Source organism: Ammospiza caudacuta, chromosome 1 (assembly GCF_027887145.1).
Source record: "Ammospiza caudacuta isolate bAmmCau1 chromosome 1, bAmmCau1.pri, whole genome shotgun sequence".
NCBI lineage: Eukaryota > Metazoa > Chordata > Aves > Passeriformes > Passerellidae > Ammospiza > Ammospiza caudacuta.
Window position 1 is genome coordinate 103,337,831 of NC_080593.1, and position 20,700 is coordinate 103,358,530.

At 42.0% G+C, this 20,700-nt stretch overlaps 2 protein-coding genes across 13 annotated transcripts in view; one reads left to right on the plus strand and one right to left on the minus strand.

Annotated features, from left to right (window-relative positions):
- Positions 1–12,878, plus strand: part of PPP4R1 (protein phosphatase 4 regulatory subunit 1) — a 62,995-nt gene extending 50,117 nt beyond the window's left edge. For all 7 annotated transcript variants that reach the window (XM_058825165.1, XM_058825148.1, XM_058825193.1 and 4 more), the window contains 9 exons: positions 149–324; positions 4,452–4,547; positions 6,163–6,348; positions 7,828–7,989; positions 8,480–8,580; positions 8,939–9,059; positions 9,156–9,290; positions 10,140–10,281; positions 11,838–12,878. In XM_058825165.1, the coding sequence (XP_058681148.1) occupies positions 149–324; positions 4,452–4,547; positions 6,163–6,348; positions 7,828–7,989; positions 8,480–8,580; positions 8,939–9,059; positions 9,156–9,290; positions 10,140–10,281; positions 11,838–12,001 (1,283 nt within the window). In that variant the 3' untranslated portion in view covers positions 12,002–12,878. The remainder of the gene's footprint in view (positions 1–148; positions 325–4,451; positions 4,548–6,162; positions 6,349–7,827; positions 7,990–8,479; positions 8,581–8,938; positions 9,060–9,155; positions 9,291–10,139; positions 10,282–11,837) is intronic.
- Positions 12,879–18,863: 5,985 nt separating this feature from the next.
- The window catches only part of RALBP1 (ralA binding protein 1), a 32,804-nt gene continuing 30,967 nt past the window's right edge, over positions 18,864–20,700 (minus strand). For all 6 annotated transcript variants that reach the window (XM_058825273.1, XM_058825262.1, XM_058825281.1 and 3 more), the window contains exon 10: positions 18,864–20,655. In XM_058825273.1, coding sequence (XP_058681256.1) covers positions 20,392–20,655 — 264 coding nt within the window. In that variant the 3' untranslated portion in view covers positions 18,864–20,391. The remainder of the gene's footprint in view (positions 20,656–20,700) is intronic.

Here is a 20,700-nt window from a genome sequence, read left to right on the forward strand (position 1 = left end):
ATTTACCAATATGATCTTAAGTTGGTGTACCTCTCCTGTAGTTCCTCTGCCATCTTTCAGTTAATTAGTCTCTGTCTAAAAGTTGAATCTGTGCACTTGCTAAAAGTGCAGTTTAGTCTCTCATGTATTTCTCTTTCGTGTACTGCAGCACAAGTGGAGGTGTTGTCTGCTGCACTCAGAGCATCCAGTTTGCATCCTCAAGAAGAGACAATGGCCAGTGTTGGCAAGGGAACAGATTCACAGACTGAACTAAACATCAATGACCAACAAAGTTTTAAACCTATACTGAGTGATATTGTGCCTTTAATTCGTGACACTGTTGAGGTAAGAAGAGAGTTTTGTACTTTATTTTTTTCCATTAAGATTTTCAGGGCTCCAGTAACAGAGCAGTAATTTGCATTCATGTGATGATTGCAGCCAAGTGCTTTCTACTTTTGGCTGGTGTGACATTCCCTTTTGTTGGATGGTATTGAAATGCTAGCTACTAAAATAAAATTACTGGTATTGGGTGCCTTTGTTTTTGCCAATTCTGTGCTTGTCCATGTAAATTCTTTAAACTGTTTCTGTTAAAATCTCTGTTGCAGAATTTCTGTTAAAATCTCTGTGACTGTTGCATTTGCAGATGTTTTAATGCTACCACATTTTATTAATGTGAAAGTGCCTTGCTTAAAATAGATTCCCTACTCATAATGAGTGAATCTTCTCCAGTGCCCTTCCCTGAACCTGTAGAATGGGATACTTTGTTCTCATTCTCTTTGCTCCCTGTGAGTTGATTCATTATGGTTTACTGGTCTGCATCAGAAAAGTTGAGGACCTGCAACTGACATGTTGTGCGGACTGCTGAAGGATTCTAGCAATCAGTAACATCTTGAAGTTTGTTGCATTTAATTCTTCAGCCCTTCTCCCCATTCCCTGGCTGACTGTAGTTCTGGCATTTGATACTCTTTTCTGTTCTTTGCTCTGTCAGGCCAAACCCACTACATTCACTGCATGTAATGCCACAAGCTGAGGTATTAAATGTTGTTGTGTTGCAGATAGCAACGGTTCCAAAATAGGCTCCATAAAACCAGAGCAAGTGATTTGTTGAATCATTCTACTGAAATTGTATTTTCCAGGTGAAATTTTGACAAGCATCTTTGAAATGGCTAGTAGTTAATACCAGTTCAGTATAAAATATTTTCATCCTTCTTGAATTAGAGCAGTGTTTCTTGATGGCATTTAATTAACTATTCTCTAAGCTGTTGGACCACCATCTAGACCAAAAACATACAAGGGGTTCAGGAATATGACATTTACATGGTTACTGCTGATGATACACAATCATAATTTAACTATACAAATGTGGTTTGTTTCAAAAACACCAGCCTGCCTCAAATTCCTTTATGTCAGGCTCAAAATGCTTTTTTTATTCTAGAATCTCTTCTTTCTAATGCTTACCTGAAATTACAGTTTTCCTCCATTCTTAAGAATTTTGGGAGGTGATGTTTGTGCAGAGGGACTTGTCCTGTGTTTTATGTTTTTGTATACAGAGTATAATGCTGATAGAAAATTTAAGAAGCAGTCACATTGCTGGTATATGTTGATTTTGCATGTTTCAGTTTTATGCTTTAAGAGGATGCTCTTAATCTGTCAGTTTCTTGTTTGTTACTGGCACTGAATCAAGCCCTCATTTTACAAGTGAGCAGATATTCTAGAGGTGACCTAGAATTCTGAGAATCAAGCTGTGATCTGTTGAGTAAGTAGACTGTTGCCCCTAGCAGTGAAGAGACCTCTGATTTTCACAGGTGGTTGTTGGGGTTTTTTACTTTGGTCGGGGTTTTGTTGTGGTGGTGGTTTTTTTTCTTCTTGACTTTTCTTGCAGTTTTTAAGTCTCAGCATAGCAGTGTGTCAGTAGGGTACCAGACTCTTGAGGGAAGTGAAGCTGTCCAGCATTTTATATTTGAATGCAGCCTGCACAGTTCTGCACATACTCCAGTAAGCAAAACCACAGTGTGCTTGTCCTTTGGCAGCTGTACTGGTTCATGAGGGAGTTAATGCTGCATGTTTAAGAGAGATTCTCTATTCAATTAAAATAAATGATGTAAAAGAGTGGACCAGTAAGATTTTTGGGACATGATGAAGCTTGTTTGTTGAGGGCAGCTGTTTATTTTTTCTCAGGAGGCACTGTTTTTATTTTTTTTTTTTTTTAGGTTTTATGTTCTTTATAAGGTTTGATAAGGGGATGTGTATTGAAATCTGTTTTTATTTCGAGGTAGAGGGTGAAAGGAAACTGGGCTAAAACATTCTCACTCCTGTCTGGCACAAGTACCTCTTTCTAATAAGAATAGCATGGATGCCAGGAGGAGATGGACCCCTGACATTGGCCTCTTCTTTGTTTGGGCCAGCTGCTCCATCAGGAAGCACCAGCACTGCCTGTCCTGGTGTGCTACCCTCGACACAGAGCAGAGATCTTTGGAGCACAACCCCAGAGCTCTTGTTATGCAGCCAAGGGAAGCTTAGCCTTAGAGATTTTAGAGGCCATGGCAAAGATTTTGTGTTTGAGGTACACAAGAATGCATTAAGGCCATGGCAAAAGATTTGCATTCTTGGTACACAAGAAGCTTTCAGGCTAAACCCTGCTGAATTTTCATGTTCTGGCTCTCTGCAATGCTTAGTTTGGTGTGTGCATGGAAAAAGATGGAACTTCATTTTCAGGAGTGGGGATACTGCATAACCTAAATACTGACTGATGGCTGGCCTTCTCTACTGAAACTCTTCCTCTCAGGAATGAATATCTGACTTTGAAAGTGGCTGAGTGAAAATATTCCCATCTGTGACACCCTCCATTATATTTGGTTGTTTGACTGGTTCAGTCCATAAAGTATGATTTTTTGAAGCTTAAGCTTTTGGAGCTGAGCAGGGAATGTGAGATGGAGTCCTTTACTTTTATTGTAACAGAATAGCTGACCAACCTCTGGTCCCATGCAGACTGGCACCTCATGGAATGTACTGTGGCTAGAGTGTACTGGCTGCCTCATAATTCCATGATTTGCCAGACATCAAAGCTGGTGACTGGCAATGCTGAAAATAATCTCTTTTTAAGGGGGAGAAACCCCCAGACAAACAAAAGGCTGAAAAAGAGTGAAGGGGGAATTGACTGTCAAGCTAAAAATCCTGCAGAGATAGTTTTCAGAGCCTCTGGAGGTTTTACAGTTGGAGCTGTGTGCTGCTGGACACATTTAGTTATGGAGTTGCTTGCAAATCTCTTCTTTCCTTGGGTCTTTAACACCTTCTTGCTGCTGCTTCCTAAGCCTGACAGGTGACATGGACTGCTGTGCCAGAGATATGCAATTGCCTCGCAGCTCTGCCTGTTCTTTATCACCTGTAATTGTACCTCAGCAGCTAAAATTGCAGCCCAGTGCTTAGATGAAAGTAGCTTGTGGAGAAGGAAAAAGCAACTGTCTGAAGTCATACCAAGGAAGACAGATTGTATCCTGGAGGCTTTTTTTGGAAGAAGTTTGTAGTTTGCTGGAAAATTCTCGTTGTCAAAATGATCTGAGCAGCTGGTGGAAGTAGGCACGTTCTTGTTGCTTTTGTTGACCCTAGGAGCTCACCCTGCAGCATTTGTGAATAGATGGATACCTTGGCTCAAATCTAGCAAAAATGCCTTTGTCCTGTTCCAGCACACAGCAGCCTGATGTACTTTTCAGATATTCATTGCATACTGCTTGAAATTCATGGTTTGTTACATGAAGCCATTGTATGTGGAGAGCTGCACTTGGAAGGAAAGTGTTGGTGCATCCCCCCAGCCGCACAGCTCACTGCAGCCCTCACACCTCTGCCACTCCCAAAGGCTCAGATGTGTGGCCAAGGTGCTAAAATGATTGCTGAAAATTATTTTATTAGAACTGCTGAGAGAAGTTACGACTCTTGTCAGCAGCTGTGGCCAAGTAGGACTCAGTTCTATAAGGTGAAGCTTGTCCAGAGAAGGTTATAGAATAATCACCTCCAGGAAGGGTGCAACAGCATGAGTCTCATGAGGTTCTGCTCTTCAGCGTGAGGGTGGCTTTGTTTTAACCATTTTCTAGCACAAATCCAAAGCAACAAATCCATCAAAATCAGCTACAGGTGTTTTCTTACTTTCCATTCAGGGGAGAAGCAATGGGACCCATATGTTAGTTATATTTTCCTTAATGCAGTCTCAAAAGTACTTCTCTCCTGTGATTTTCATTCCATAAGAGCCAAAATGGAGCAGAGTAAGAGGAGCTTCTGTTTGAAATTGAAAGCAGATTTATCTTGCTGACCTTTTGATTTTGGGCTGCAGCAAAATTATATTTGATATTAAAACATATAGTCCTTTAATCTAAGAAATAGACTCTGAGGCAAGGACAGCACTTCTTGATGTTGGTATTTCTTTTGTGTTTAATCTTAGAGTGTGTTTTATGTGACCTTTTATTTTCTTTTTTTCACAGGGTATGGATTCTCCACTTCACTATATTCATAATGATTCAGATTTGAGTACCAACAGTAGTTTCAGCCCTGAAGAAGAAAGAAAATCCAAAGTACAGGTAAATGATAGTGAATTCTGGTTTTCTTATATGTGGCAGATAAGTGAAATTTTTTTTAATATATATGGGTATTTCTTTTATCCCCTTGATAAGTGACATTTTTAAAAATATATATGGGTATTTCCTTTATCCCTTTTTTTCATTCAGTAATTTCTGATATGATCTAGTTTCTATTAAATACCTCTTAATTAAGTAGTTTTAAATTAGTCCTTGTTTCCAGAGTCAATGGCTTCATTTAGCAATTGTTTCTGTTACATTTATGCATGAGAGGTAACAATATTATTTTGACATGAGATAACAGTTGTCACAGATCTTCAGGCTCTGTTTAATTTGGTTTAGTTTTCAATGGGAACCATGCTGTAGTGGGACTTAGGTTATTGAGGAAACAGGATAGGTTTTTTATTACATGTTTTGAGAGGAACCACCCCCACCCCTTGATAGCTTTTTGCAGAACAGTTTTGAAAGTGTTTCATTAAACTGGAACTGCCTCTGTTTTTTTTTCCAAAAGGAATCAAGTGTCTGTTGTTCCATAGTCTGGAACAACATTACATTGCCACTGTGCATCAGTGTGACTCCTTGAGTGAGAATCTCAGTCCCTGGCTTGTTCTTGTCCATGGATCTGTTCAGCAGCTGTGTTAGGCAAATGCTCTTGTGCACCCCTTCATAGAGTCAGTCCCTGACACAGCTGAAGCAAAGGCAGTAGTAAAGAGGTTCTCACAGAATTTTGGTTCAGATGCTTTGATTCCTCAGTGGACAGAAGGATAGTTCTTCACCACAGATCTCTTTGTCTCCGGAGAAGCCTCTTTCTCCCTGTTGAGTGTCCAAGGAGTTTGCACGCAGTTTTGAACACACTGTAGTCTGCTCCCTCCATTTCCCTGCCTCCCAAGGCACTTTAATTTAGTTTTCTTCTCTCCACCTTTTCAAGATTTTGAGAGAATTAGGAAAGGTTTTTCTGAGCAAGTCACATCATTTGCTGTTTTACCTGTCTTTATGAATGACACAAAATGGCCAATTTGCACAACATGTGAGCCTGAATGTTTGCAAAGGGTAGAATGCAGTCTTTCCTTTTCCTAGATTCCCTAAGGAGACTTGTCCACTTGCTCCTCCCTTGAGTTGGTCTGTGTATTTTCAAATAGCCCCTAGTCATGTTATTGTTCCTTTGGAACCTTTTGGTGGAACTTAGCACATACAAAACTGTTGTGTGTCAGAATAGGACACAGAATGAATGACACACAGAAACTGAAAGGTCTAAGGTAAAAAGAGCGTAGTTTATTTCTGACTCCAGTATTTATAGACTTTCAAGAGTGACCATGGATTGGAGGATGAAATTGCCACCTCTCCGGCCACACTGGTCAAACCAACAGTCCATCAAATTTCTCTTCCTCTAGAAAAGAATGCAAAACAATCATTATTTACGTGAAAAGTGCATGAGAAACTCCATTACAAAAATGTAAACATCAGAAGGCTTAGAAGAACAGGGTTGTGCTCTTATTAAGACACTGTAATTAAATAATATTCTGTAGTTGTGGGGGAAAAAGAGTGCCGTGGAATGACAGTGAGCCTCATGAGGAGTAAGTGAAAATGGTGTGTATGCTGTGCCTTTCTCCTGCTGCAGGATGTTGTACCTCAAGCCTTGCTGGATCAGTACCTGTCCATGACTGATCCGTCCCGCGCACAAACAGTGGACACCGAGATTGCCAAGCACTGCGCCTACAGCCTGCCCGGCGTGGCTCTGACCCTGGGCAGGCAGAACTGGCACTGCCTGAAGGACACCTATGAGACTCTGGCCTCTGACATGCAGGTGAGCTCAAGCAGTGAACAGTTTGAAGTTGTGAGATGTGACAAAGACTAATTGCAACCTCTGTAGTGGTTTCTCTTGTTCGCTGGATGTTGGGCTGCTGTGCTTTCTACACAGAGCTTTCCATCTCTGGTGTTATCCTATAAGGAATGATGGTGCAGTAGTTGTTTTAGAGGAAGCAGAGGGTGTGGTGCTCAGGTAGTAAAGAAATGGGCAGGTTAGAGTGGGAGATGGATCTCCAGTAGGAAAATGAGGACAGGTTTCTGATTTTCTGTGCATGCTTGAGATCTTATGGCAGTGTCTGGGAGCTTCCTAGGTTTGAGAATTTGAGCTGTGCTGCTGTGTGAGCAGACATGCCCCTGCAGGCATGTCTGGAGCTCGGTGAGTCAGCCTCACACCAGGCCTTGGTGCCACATCCAGTTAGTCATACAGGAATAACATCGCTATCTCCATGCAGCAGCACTGCTGCTGTAAAAACAAATCCTGGAAATAGCAGCATTTTCCTTGTTGTCAGCTGGTAAGGAGGTGGCTTTCTGCATTTTGTGGTTTACAGTTGTTTCCCAGACCTCCTTTGTTTCCTTTTTTGGAGATGCTCTTTTTATTTTTTTAAATATTCTCAGACTGCTTCACCTCCCTTGAACTTGCTGCTTGCTCTGTCAGAGCAGCAGTTCTCAGTGATACATTGTGAGTAATTTTATACATGGCTATTGCTCATGTTTTCCAGGCCCCTTTACAGCCATTAAAAACAACCAGCTAATAATTTAAAACACAAGTAAAAACAAATTGCCCTGTGTGCAGAAGTGTCCAGAAGTTATCACCAGTCTAATCTGAATTATGATTGGATCACCAAACCAGGGCAAAAGAGCAGTGCCCATGCTAATTGGAAAGTGCTGGCTAAAGAATAGATACTATTTTATTTTTAAAAGACTTTTTTTGAAATAATTACTCGAATTAAACAATGTGCCCTCATTTTAGGGTGTCTGATAGCTCCACTGGTCCTTGGGCTGCTGGGCACCAAGTGAGGAAGAAATGTTACCTATTATGGAAGCTAAAATATCCCAGCTGAAATATTGTGGGATATATGTCTTACTCTTTTAATTTTAAAAATAGAATGAGACAATAGTAGCATGAAACTAATTTATGCTGAAGAATTTAAAGTAATAAGTAATGTGTGCAAGAGCACTCATGTCAGGAATACTATTTTGCTTCCTGGCAGCAGGAAAATTAAAATATTTTGATTACTTATATTTGAATAGTTCCTTGGTATGGAGGTGGAAGAAATGATACCTTGTAATTTGACTTCTCTTCAATTTTCCTTTTTTTCCCCCATTTTAAATTTCCAGTGTAATATTCAGTTGTTATGTGAGGCACTGTAAGGATATTTGTAAGTAGTGGAATTTGCTGGGAGTCCAGCTTGGATACTGACCCTCAGGTTTGCCTGGAGCCCTTTGGATCAATAACATTGATTTGTTTGTGTTGCAGTGGAAGGTTCGGCGGACACTGGCATTTTCCATACATGAGCTTGCTGTCATCCTTGGAGACCAGCTTACAGCTGGAGATTTAGTTCCTGTCTTCAATGGCTTTTTGAAGGACCTAGATGAAGTGAGGATAGGTGTGCTTAAGCACTTGCATGACTTCCTGAAGGTATGTCTGTGTCCTACCCATGTAACTCTGTGGGAGTTAGGGATCTGTTGAATACTGGGATGTATGTTGCAAGAGATCTGTGTTGCTGCTGCTTGATTTTCTCTGAAGAGTTTGTTCATGTTTATTCAGTATATGATTTTTTTTTTGCTCTAATCTGCCTACATGACTTACTTGTCAAATTTCTGTAGAGGTTTCTTTGTAACTGCCTCATTTCTGGAGCTGAGAGACACAAATCCTAAAACTGTCTTTACTATTTACACCTTCTTTCTTAGTAAAAGAAGAGACTTGTCATATTTTCCTTTCAGTAGTGCCCCATGTGATTTTACAGTCTTAAGTATTACACAGTTTAGCCCAGGAAAGCAACACTGTTGCTGAAGATTTAGGGTTTTTTAAATAAACAGAGTGTTTCATTACTTGTATTTAAAGCTCTTATTCTGTCTGCTGATTGTAGCCTGTAGCTCTTTAGGTAAGTTTGTATTTACTGTTTCAGCTTCTTCATGTTGACAAAAGACGAGAGTATCTTTATCAGCTTCAGGAATTCCTGGTGACTGATAACAGCAGGAACTGGCGTTTCCGTGCTGAGCTGGCTGAGTATGTGCTTTTCAGAATGATTATTTTTATTTTCGTGGATATTTAAAAATGTGAAAATCATATTATAGATGCTTTTCAGTGTTATTCCTAATCTAATTTTTGATTAGTAGATGATCCTTCTCCTCCTCCATATGTCTCCCTTGCTTAAAAATTCCCAGCAGTTGTATTGTTAGTTTGATATTTGCAAGTTACCCACATTCAAGATGATGGCACTAAAAAATAGATTTTGCTTCCCAGTAACTTCATTATGTCCACATTGCATATTTGATAAATGTTGTCCTATAAATGATGGTACTCAGTTCAGCTGCCTTTTTTCTTACTGTGACACACTGTCTTTGGTTGTTCTTCCATCTTGTAGGCAGCTGATTTTGCTCCTGGACCTGTACAGTGCCAGGGACATCTATGACTACTTGCGGCCCATTGCGTTCAACCTCTGTGCAGACAAAGTGTCCTCTGTCCGCTGGATTTCCTACAAGCTGGTAAAGCAATCTAAATAAATTTAGGGTGTCAGACTTCTGACTGTTGGTGGGGGTAATTTTTTAATTTACTTTTTTATTCCTTCTCATTTCTTCAAGGTTAGTGAAATGGTAAAAAAGCTGTACATGGCTTCAACACCAACCTTTGTGATAGACCTCATGAATGAACTTGTTGAAAAGTTCTGTAGATGCCACAAATGGTCTGGTCGGCAGACTTTTGTCTTTATTTGCCAGGTGAAATGTCTTCTCATTTCTATTCTGGGGGTTTTGGGAAAGTTGATTTGTTTGTTTGCTTTTTGTTTTTGTTTGAGTGGTGGTGGTGGTGATCAGAATTAAGGGGACTGGAACTCTCCAGCTGTCCATTGGCATTATACTGGTGAATATTTGAGAGCGTTGTTTCCAAGGGAATAGTTTCACGGCTGTTTTTTTCTCTGTTTCTCCATAGGCGAGCTTGACTGCAACTTTAGCTCAGCAAATTAGCACCAGGTCATCAAATCTGATATTGAATATAGAGCACAAGTGTAGCAAAATAATCTCTGAGTTGGGAAGCTACTTTGTTGCTCAGCATGAAATGAGATTGGTGTAATAAATCTTTAGAAATGAATGAGTAGATGCTGCCTGTACCTCTTCAATCAGCTTGTGCAGCTTGGTGAAAGCGAATGCATTCTCAGCAAAACAAACAGGAGTTGAAACTAGGTGGGATCCCAAGGAAATGGTCAAATTTGGAGGCTGTAGTAGAGGTGCACACTGGGAGCCACTGTGGCTCCTGCCCAGGTGGACAGTTCTTTGAAGTGTTTGGAGAAATGTGAGCTTTGAGCTTATTTAGAGAAATGTTTTGGTATAAGAGGTGTTTATTGATATTAACCATTTTTGTCTGAATAGAGTGTCTAGTTTAAACAAAGACTAAATTAACTGTGAGAAGGATTGTAAAGGTCTTCTCCTTTTCTCTCCGGTTCTCAAGTGGTACAGTGATTAAAAAAATAATAAAAGGAAAAAAAAGGAGTTCCAGGTTTCTGATTATGTGTTGAGATTTCATCCTCCCTGTGCTGAAATGTAATGAAGTTGCCTCTGTGTTCTTGCCAGAGTATCAGTGAAGATGACTGCCTGCCCATGGACCAGTTTGCTGTGCATCTGTTGCCACATTTACTGCACTTGGCATCTGACAAGGTTCCAAATGTTCGAGTCCTACTCGCAAAAACATTGAAGCAAACCCTTTTGGAGAAAGGTTAGTGGCAGAAAGAGTTGCAATGGGCTGACTGCACAGGCGTTTTTTGTCCCTCGGTTTTCCTAAATTCAACTGGGAAAGAAGAAGCAACATCAGATGTGGGCTGATGTTGCTTTTACTGTCTCTTTGATGTGAGATGTTACCTTGGCTGACATGAAGCTATGACCCTGTTGTGGTGTACAACCTGCTGTTGTGTAGTGCTGAGGAAATGAGTTTTTGCTCATATGCCAGCCTGTTCCTTTGGTGTCATTTTCCATGAATAAACTACTTGGTAGAGGTGTCATCAGAAAGCACAAGTGAGCAACTAGCATCTGTGAAATTGTTGAACAGTGCCCTTTATTTAGTTTAGAAAATAAAAGTTGATGTTCTGTGTAATAAGATAGAAAAATATATACAAACTACCATTTATTTTTTCTCACTGGGGAAGAAGAGATGGCTGTTGTTTGGGCTTGATATTTTATGGTAGCAGTGGGAAGAAAGCTTCTCTGAATTCTCTTCAGGGAAATAAGACATGCAACTCTCACATTGCAGAGTGTGCTTAGGAAAGCATCCCCAGTGCATTGCAGGTGCCAGAAGAGTCAGCAGTGCTCAGAGCCCAAAGCACTGTTAAGGAAAGCAAAGGAAATCAGCATTAGAAGTATTAGGCTATTTTCTAAGACAGCTGAGTGTCCATTTTGGAATACTTCATCCATTTCTGGTCACTTCCACTCTCAACACCATACACTGGCTTGAGGACTGCTGAGCTGTTGGGAGCTGCCTTGTGCATGCTGACTGAGGAAGCATATGGAGGCAGCTGAGGTGGATCAGCTGATGGGCAGATTTATCTTCTGTGCCAAGGATGTCACTGTTCTTCCTGCTCTCACGTGGCATTGGTGTTTTTGTGTCCCCCACATGGATAGTGCACCTCCATTCTGCATTGCCACTACTTAAACTTATGGCAGGTAGTCTCTGCCTCAAAGGTGTTCTGTGTATGATTAGGGAGGGTGGATAGGTTGGGGAAGGCAGGTTGAAAAAAATCAGTTCAGGAGTTTTTAAACCTCAGATATCAACTAATCTTCCTGTGAGCCATTTTTAGTTACATTGCTTTTTTGCACCTTATGTCGAATGTTGGAACTTCTTCCACTCTTATTTCATATTATTTTAGGTCTATCATTTGATGATTATTTGGCAGGGCTGGCAGGGAAATGGCGTGGCATGGCCATGGGTTGATGGTATCTTTCCTCTGTCACAAATACAAGCACTCTCATCTGGAGTTGTACCAGGCTTTTCCGTCCTCTTTGTCCATGGAGTCTGGCACCCTTTTATACTGAAGGGCTGTGGAAATCCTGTACTTGTGCAACATCATTAGAGCAACTGTGCTCTGAAACATTAAATGATTTTTTTTAAGGTGAATTCATAGATATATTTGGAAATGTCTTGTGTGCCTGTTCAGATATTCCAGGACTGGAAGAGGGCACTGTCCTCTGAAATTTTGTATCTCACGGGGTGCGCTGAGGCTGGCATTGAAGTATCTGCTGCCCTTTCCTCCCATAAGTTTTGTGCATTTTGTCTTACAGAGTATTTCCTGAATTCTGCCAACTCTCACCAAGAAGCTGTGGAACAAACAATTATGGCTCTTCAAATGGATGGTGACAGTGATGTCAAGTATTTTGCAAGCATCCACCCTGCCAGTACCAAAATTGCAGATGATGCCATGAGCACTGCTTCATCAACTTACTAAGTTCCCAATGTTGCTATAATTAAAAAAAAAATTAAACCAACTGTCCTCAAATGCTTCTAAAATGGTTGATTTAGAGCAACCTCTTTGGAAGGAGGGATTTCTTGCCAGATTTAACAGGTGGATGTTATCTAAACCTGATAACCAGGGATTTTAAGTCAAGGCAAAGTAAAGATACCTGTGTCAGCTTGACTTTAGAAAAACACTGCTCAGAGGATTATTTTTGCCACCGAAGCCTTAAATCTTCTGTCTTCCTGAACAAATGAAACTTGAATTGGCAGATCATTTTCATTGTAGAAAGGATGTGATGATTTCCAGAGACCTGCATTGTTTCTCCTGAGGAGTTAACTTAGCAAGTATTTTCTGTAGCAGCTGATGGGCAGGATGGCCAGAGAGGCGAGTTTGTACAGGGACTGAGACCTCCAGTATTAGAGCTAAAGTTTATATCAGTCAAGGACTTGATTTGTGTGCAGCTGGGCACACCCTTAAGTGGGAATAGCTTTGATGTTTGTAAATGGGAAAAGTAGAAATTTGGATTTCTCTTAAGGGCTCAGTGCTAACACTAAACTAGAATCTGATTTTAATCCTTAAATGCAGCATATTGCTGTATCCATTAGCAGAAAACTTTGCTGAGTACCTGTGTCCTAATTATTTTCATGCTGGTCATGACCTAAAGGAAATTTATTAGCACATGTACTTTAAGTCAGGTATTTTTAACTTGATCATGATCAGCTCTGAAGGTGCAACTTTTTTCTTCGTATACTGTACATATCTGTGAGCCTCCTTGGAGTGCTGCAGTCTAATCATGTTGTTTAAAAGCTGTTGTGATACAAGTTGTTCTCTACTTGTCCAAATAAAATTTATTAATAAGATGGAAAGAAATCTTGTGACCTTTTTAAGACATTAAAAAAATAAGTTTGAAATTTAAGTGGACTTTTTCTTTCAGTTTTCTACATTTGGTGGCTATTTCAGGGGCAAGGGGTTTGCTTAATGATCCTGAAGAATTCTGCATTTTGAGATGGAATTTGCTACAGCACAGATGTACTTTGACCATATTGTTGAGGTTTTGCTGGATTCTTCCAAGTGTCCCTTTTGCTTGGGAGCCTGTTGCCTCCAGCCTGAAATGTCATCTTGGCTGGAAGTAAGTCTGAACATGCACCTCAGTCAGATTTACAGAAAACTGTGAGTCTAGACTGCCCTTAACCTGCCTGCAGTCCATTGACTGCTTTCCTTTCCTCTCATTTAAAATTACTGATCCAGTATCTCCTTCTGTGTCTTCCAGGGAGAACTTCCTTAAATCACCTTTCTTCCAGCCTGCAGAACCCAAAGTGTGTGAAGCTTTTTTTCCCCCGAGGAACTAGAAATGGCTGTGGCAGCTTATCTTTGATGTATTTTACCAGAACATTTTCACTTATCAGTCAAGTACCTGATGCCCTGGCAGTTGAGCCTTAGGGGGATATCTTTTTTTCACCTCCTGTTTTTTTGGAAAATAGATTATTCTGCAGTTTCTTCTCTTGTAAACAGAAAGTTGCTATTTGCTCCCCAGAGGCTGTTTTTGTACTCCTTAGCACAGCCATGGAGGTGGTTAAGATGCAGAGCCATCTCTGTCTGCCTTGAAATGTGGTGAATTTGGAGTTTTTTTGGGTAAGTTTGATTTTCTAAGTTGAAGAGTTTTTTTCTTTTATGCTTGAGGATTTTTGCAGGATTTCTTTATTTATTACTTTTTGTAGATGTGTGTTTTTCATCTGTTTTTTTGGTGTAGATTTTTAATACATTTTTTTTCTTTTTTCTTTTTTTTTTTTTTTTTTTTTTTTTTGCTATGCATATCCCTTTTCAAAATTGGCAAAATCCCTGGAGGAGTAGGCAGGGTGACAGTGCTGTGGATGGCAGCAAGCTGTGTGGAAGCAGGGAGCAGTGCTGCTCTCCCTGCTGCCCCAAGGAGAGCACCTGAGAGTGACTCATCTTCTCCCAGGCCAGGTGGTTCCCATTTCAGCAATATGCACTGAAGTGCAGTTGATTTCTCAGTTTTGTTCAGAGAACATAAATCTCATCATCTGAGGGTTTTTTTGCCTTGTGTGTGGCGATTAAGTTGCAGATGAATTGTGTGTGAACAGGACCTGTTGAGACCAGAGGATGGTCCAGGCCATGCTCTTGACTGTGAATGGAGCACAGTGTTCACTGGGGGAGTATTGGGGTTTAAATCCCAGTGTTTGGAGTCTGAAATTAACATGGCCCAACCTATTTCCATCACACCACTCATGTACTCTTCCACTAGTCCAGTAAAATGGATTATATCTGATCCCTTTATTTTCTAGTTACTTCAAGGTAAAACACTTCTATGTTGAAAAATGAGACAGAACTTCTGGATGCTTTATTTATGCAGTAGTGGCTCAGGCCTAGGAATCAGAGTGTTTGAAGCTTTTCCTAAGGAAGACTTAAGTGTTTTCAGTTTCAGAGTGCCTGAGTTTCCCTTTCATGTAACAGCTACAGATCATCTCCAGTGAAGAGGAGAAATGGCTTTGTCCTTTCTCCTCCACCCAGCCTGTCATGGATCCATCCCTTTCTTTTCTGCTCTGTTTGATGATTCCCAAGAAGCAGAGGGGAAGGAAAGCCTTGCTTTATTGTCAGCATTTCCCTGGAGCATTTGATCTACAGCCTGAGGGATGTGGACTCTCTTGCTGAACTCTGATAAAGGATTTTCTCATGCCAGCAGTGTTAGCAGTGCCAATAATTCAATCTTCATTGTTTCCCTGAGGATATGGGGTTTGGGGAAGTGTGCATCCTTGTTCTGAGCACTGCTAAGGGGTGCTGGTTCTTCTGTGGAGCAGTGTCAGGGGATGCTGCCAGACATCCTGCTGAATTATCTCCTGGGTGCCTTTCCTGAGGAAAGATTTGAGCTCTGTACCTCAGTTCATTTCTCTTTTGGTCAGGATTTCCTGAGCAGAAAGGGAGGTGGCTCCTAAGTTGCCATCTGTTGGTTCATGGTTTTCAAAAGCTGTATCATCACTCAACTTTCACCTGCTTGCTGGAATACCAGATTGGTTCTTCACAGGCAATTTTCATTGTTTGCCATTTAATCTTTTGGCTCACTCATCTTGCATCTTCTTCATGAGAATTCTTCACAGGAAACTCCTTTTATTCCCATGTCCTGCTTGCAGTGCTGCCTTACTCCCACTTGCTGTTTTCCACAGCAGCTTCTCTCCCTTCAGTTGTTTCTCTCCCCCAGGGACCCATCAGTTTGGTATGGCTGTTTCCTCACCACACTTGCCTGCAGATTTCATGCCAATAAAACTGGCAAATGTCTGCAACTCTGTAGAGGGGGGGGTTTGTTTATAACCAAGACATGAGCAAGGCTTGGAACCTGTTTTTTTTCTGCTCTGAATGTCCCAGATGGCTGCTGCACAAGCTCCTGGCCCTGTGGGTTCATTAGGACAATAGAACAGCAGGGTCCTTGTTACAGCCTTGTTAGTGCTCGGCCCCTTGTCCCTGTACTGCCAGAGGTCAGGCTGCAGAGGTGCTGATTGGGAGTGGAGGGGCAGGAGGGCAGAGTCTGTCCCATGGCTCAGGCACTCTCTGATTGAGCTCCCTCCTGCTGGCAAAGGCTCCTGTTAGTCCCTTGTCTTTTGCTGGGGAAGCTGGTGAGCACCTCACGTTTTCTGACCTGCTTTCAGGAAGGATAAGAAGATTCTGAGTCAGGCAGATGGGCAAAAGCTGGTTCTGTATTCCACTTACTCTGTCCTCCCTGATACTGATGGGAAGGGTTTGTCTCCCTGTCTGTGCCAGCATGGAAAGGATGTTTGAAGTGACTAATCATTTCTGTATGTGCAGAGTTAGGACTTACTGAGAGACTGCCTTAAAATATGAGAGTATGACAGAAAACCTCATTTTGCATGATCTTCTCCCCCGGCCCGAGTGCCTTCAGATTCCGCCTGTTAGTTTTAATTAACATTCTGTTTAGATCAGAAAATAAATAAAGAGCCCAAGTTAATGGGATTATTTTAGGGTTCAGTTGCTGTTGAGGTTGGGCTACATCTAGCTGATTAGAATACCCTGTCACTTAGCAGAAATAAATAACCAAATGTTTAAACATCTTACAGCTCTCTGATCATTGTCTGCTTGAAATTCCGTGACCTATTTCTGCAGACATATAGTAACGTCTCTGTGTGGGAAATGCTTAAAGAGATTACCTGCAGGTGCTTTGGGATTGTGACTGTGACAAGTGAAGGTACTGAGCACACTTCTCTGCATGTTTTTTAGCAAGGCTGAGAGGAGGAGAGATGCACTGTTTGAACATCAAAAGGAATTTCATTTATTTTTCAGTCAGTCTGGGTTTGCGGTGTAAGAAAAACCCAAATAAACTCAATTTGAGTAAGGTACTGACAAAGGCAAAAATGGGGCCAGAACATTTTTCTTGTACTGGTCATTGATCTCATGGTTTCTTCTGGTCTCTTGGCTGAGGGTTTTGGGTTTTTTTAAAGTTTTTTCCAGTCACCTCCTGGATCTTTGTGCCTGACACTGTTTCCTGTAGGCAGTGCTGTCAGCAGAAATGTCCTGCCCCCATCTCCCTCAGGGCCCTGCACTGGGATAAGCCCAGGCAGTGACTCTCAGTAGTGGGAGTGTGCAGCAGCAGGAGCTCATTGGGACTCCCAGGCACATCCCCTGTGTGGCAGCAAGTGGTGTTCATTGGTGCAGAAATGTGGGCTGCAGTATTCCCATCTCAAATACAAAATGCTGGGATTGCAGACTGCCATGGTGATCTGTGGAGCTGTAGAGAACAAGGCTATGGCTGTGCTCACAGCTCCCTTCCCCCTCCAGGGACCAGCTGTGGTTCTTCTCCTGGGCCAGGGGGCTCAGAGGGAAGAGGGATTTGGGAAGGGGAAAAGTCCATGCAGAGCAGCCTAGTTTGCAGGGTTGGTCTGAGAACTCTCATGGTTTGGATGGGGAATTTTCCAGGCTGTGGGAGTGGGGTTGTCTGGTTTAGAATCATATGTTTGTGCAGTGTCATCCTTTGGCAAAGCTTCCAGCTCACGCTGTTAAGGCAGCAACACAAGAAACTCCAGAGGAAATGTGGCAGCAAGTCCTTTGTGTCAGCAGTGACAGTGCCAATGCAGAGTGCCGTGGGAGGGGCCTGTCCTGACAGGTGCTGTGGGTCTGCCCCTCTGGGAGAGGGTGGGGCAGCAGCCGAGGGCTTCCTCCGAGGGACAGGAAGGACAGACAGCCATGCTCTGGCACAGGGCACCGTGCTGTGCCTTCTGCTGTTGGAGTGTGTTTTAAAGAGCACAGTGGAGAACTTGTGCTGTTGGATATAAGCCATGTTATATAGGTCTGGATGAGGCATTTTTCCCTGTGCAGATGAAGCACTGGGAGTAAGAGCTGCTTGTTGAGAAATGGAAACCTTGACAGATGAAGCTTGGTCAGACCTCTTTGGCAGAGGTTCAGGTTGAGGTTTTAATTGTCATCTATTTTTTTTAATTGAAAAAAATTAGCTTTACATGGTCAGGTATCAAATTCTTGGCTTCAGTACATAGATTTTAAAAATTGCTACTTAACTCATTAATCTGAGGGGACAGAGAAATAAAAGTCCCCCCAGTGCTAGTGCAGGAACAGGGAATAGAGGTGGAAACCTTCTGTACAGGAGTCCTTCGTGTCCATTGTAAAGGACAATGAATTTCTGGAGGCCCATCTAACATTTTTTTTTTTTGTTATCTTTCAGAAAAAAAACCTAAACAACCCCAGTTCTTTTTAGCTGTTCAGACAATACAAGTTCACTTCAGGCTGCTGCTTTTCAGGTAAAAAGAGGGAGGGAAAAATCCTGCTTGGTGTGCCAGATGTGTGAGGCTGTTCCAAGTACAGCTGCAGTATTTCAATGGGTATAAAAGCTGTTGTGATTTCAGTAACCTGTGGGCAACCCCCCTCTTTGTGTCCTGCCTCACTGGCACAGGAATCCCAATGATTTGTTGATATGGTGCTTCCTGATCCCTTGGGCTTCTGACTGTCGGATGTGACCGATCTGTTCCGGGCCTCTGTTGGAAGGGGGTGTCAGAACAAGCCAGGTGTGTCGTTGTCACCCATCCCATCACCTGGGCCACCTCCAGTGGAAGTACTCAGATTTTAAGAAGGAAGCCAAGGGCCAATCACTCAGAAATGTTAAGTCCAGAACAGTGGGAATAATGTTGTGAGGCTGTTCCTGCCTCTTTTCAGTAAATGTAAATCAGTCTGGTATTTTGTCCAAAGGGTTTGACAGAGATGCTGCTGCTGCACTTGGCACACACAGGCTCTGAGGTGTTGCAAAGAGGCTCATTTTAAGTCAGCTCAAATGACACTTTGATTTATATAACCTGGTCCTTTAGGACATGGATGTGCTTCACGTAGGTGCCCAGGCTGCTCAGGTATTTTTCTGTGGGCCTTGGGATTGAGAAGTTTATAATGTGATCTGAACAGCACACTCAGATTATTGTGCTGTAGTTACTTTCCACTTTATTTGAAATTAGCTTTGGCTTTTTTTGGCTACTGATTCATAGCTGCCAGCTGCAGGCTTTCCGTGGCCTTTTCACTGCAGGCAGTGGGGTGAGGAAGCTGCTTCGGTGCTTGGGGCAGCCAGGGCCCTCGGCAGGGAGGAGCAGGAGCGCAGCCCCAGCCTCACCTGTGCTGAGGCACAGAACAATTCAAACATCTCTCAGGTCCTTTGACACCTGGTTTCTGCTTACAGGAGCTGTGCTGCTGCACGGGCAACAGCTCCACCTCTTTCAGGCCTTAAGAGAAATTTTTCATAGAAAATTCTCAGCTGCAGGCACCCACCTGAGAAGAGTAACTGTGATCTGCATTATGAAGTAGATGAAGGAGAAACTACTTTCAAATGGCTGTTGAATTTATTTGCTTGATAAATACAATCCTAACAAAATAAAAGTTAACCAATATTAAGAGATTTGTCTGAAGAACATTAGAAAAATCCATGACAATTCAATAGGAATTAGTGTGAATTAAACAAACAAAAAGTTTAAATATTGCCAGCAAATATAAAATGCATGTAACGAAGGCAAGGGAGAATGCTTTAGTTTACATTTGTAATCTGATCACATTTTCTGTGTTTATAAACTTTTTTCCAAATTTTAAAAAAATACTATGCTGTTTTTTCCTATAACATATCAAAGCATTATTTGTACAAAAATTAAATCATGGCCAATGATTCACAACAGTGCAATAGATAAAGAATAAAACCACATCCAACAGGTGCTGAAAATAAATATCCAGATTAAAAAATAAGATAGCCTATATGCACTCTGTGGAGTTTCTGTCTATCTATGGATTGAGGGCTGAGTCCAATGAGCGTATCCAAAACATTAAAGGGCCCTTAAATGCCAGTGTGGGTGGAGGATTTTGAAGGGCAGAAGCATTAAAAACAGCCAAACCCAAACCAAGTCCCAGGGAGGGGTGGTTGGTTTGTTAAACACCAACAAAAGGAGGCGATTGCTGAACCCCCGGTGCCTCCTGTTGGCGTGGCTCTGTGGGCTCCTTTGGAATCCCAAGTGCCTGGCATTTGTGCAGGGGCAATGCTGTATTGCTTGGTCAGGCAGATACGTCCCAAAGACACGACCACTCCCATCCCTGCCTACAAGCAGTGGCTTTTTCCAAGAGATGGAAACATTTAAAATGGATGAAGACAAAGCGCTTGGCTACACAGCAGCAGTGTGATCAGGGCCTGTCTCAAACAGGAGTGATGAGGGTGGTTAATGATGAGTCAGTGAGTTACCTACACCGCTAAAGGACACGGACATTTCCACCGTTCGGGGACATAAATAACATCTCTCAAGTTTTTACACTTATTCAGTACATCTCAGAACAGAAATGAAGCTTAAGGGCATGTTAGGTAAACATGATACCCCACAGTCTCCCACCGTTTCAGCCAACCCAGAATAAATTTAAAGCTCCCTTGTATATAATCTGCATCAGAAAGGTATCAAAGGCACAAGCAAGAAGTGACTAGGTTAATAAGCAGAGATAATGGTGAATGAGGATGAACAGATCCACAAGGCAAATCATTAGTAAGTGTGGGTGGGTTTTGTTTTCCTGAAAAGGAGATCTTCCAATTCTGCTCCAGTGAATGTAAATAATGATTTTGGTTTGAAATAAAACTGTTACTGAATTATTTTGAATCACCTGAAGGAAATCAGTCTTAAAATAATCTGATACTAACTGGAAAACTCTTCTGGCCTCTCCAAACTCACCTGAGTCTGATGAGTAGAAGCCACAAGTATTAGAGACAAAAGTCTCCAGGGCTTAAAAGAAAAGTTTCTTTACAGAATGTACACAGCCACCAATAAGTTGTGCAGTTTGACTCAAATTACAGTAATTTGCACAGTTCAGTTGATTTCGTGCATAGCCAAGGAGCCGGATCAAATGGGAGTTTCTTTCCTGTCTTTACTTGGGGATGGCTTGACTTGCTGCTCCTTGCTTGCTTTTGGCTGCTCTTTGGCTGCTTTTGTCTCCAGGACAGTGTCTCTCTGCTGCTGGGAAACGCCCCCGCGCTTTTCCGGCTCCTCTTCCTCCTGGCCCTGCTGCTCGGATTTTGCACGCTGCAGCAGGCGGAGCTGCACCCGCAGCTCGATGATGGCCTCGCGCTCCTCGTGAATCGCTTGGTTCAGGTGGTTGTTCTTGATCTTTTAGGGAAGGGAAACAAATGTCAGGGAATGACAATATGTTCC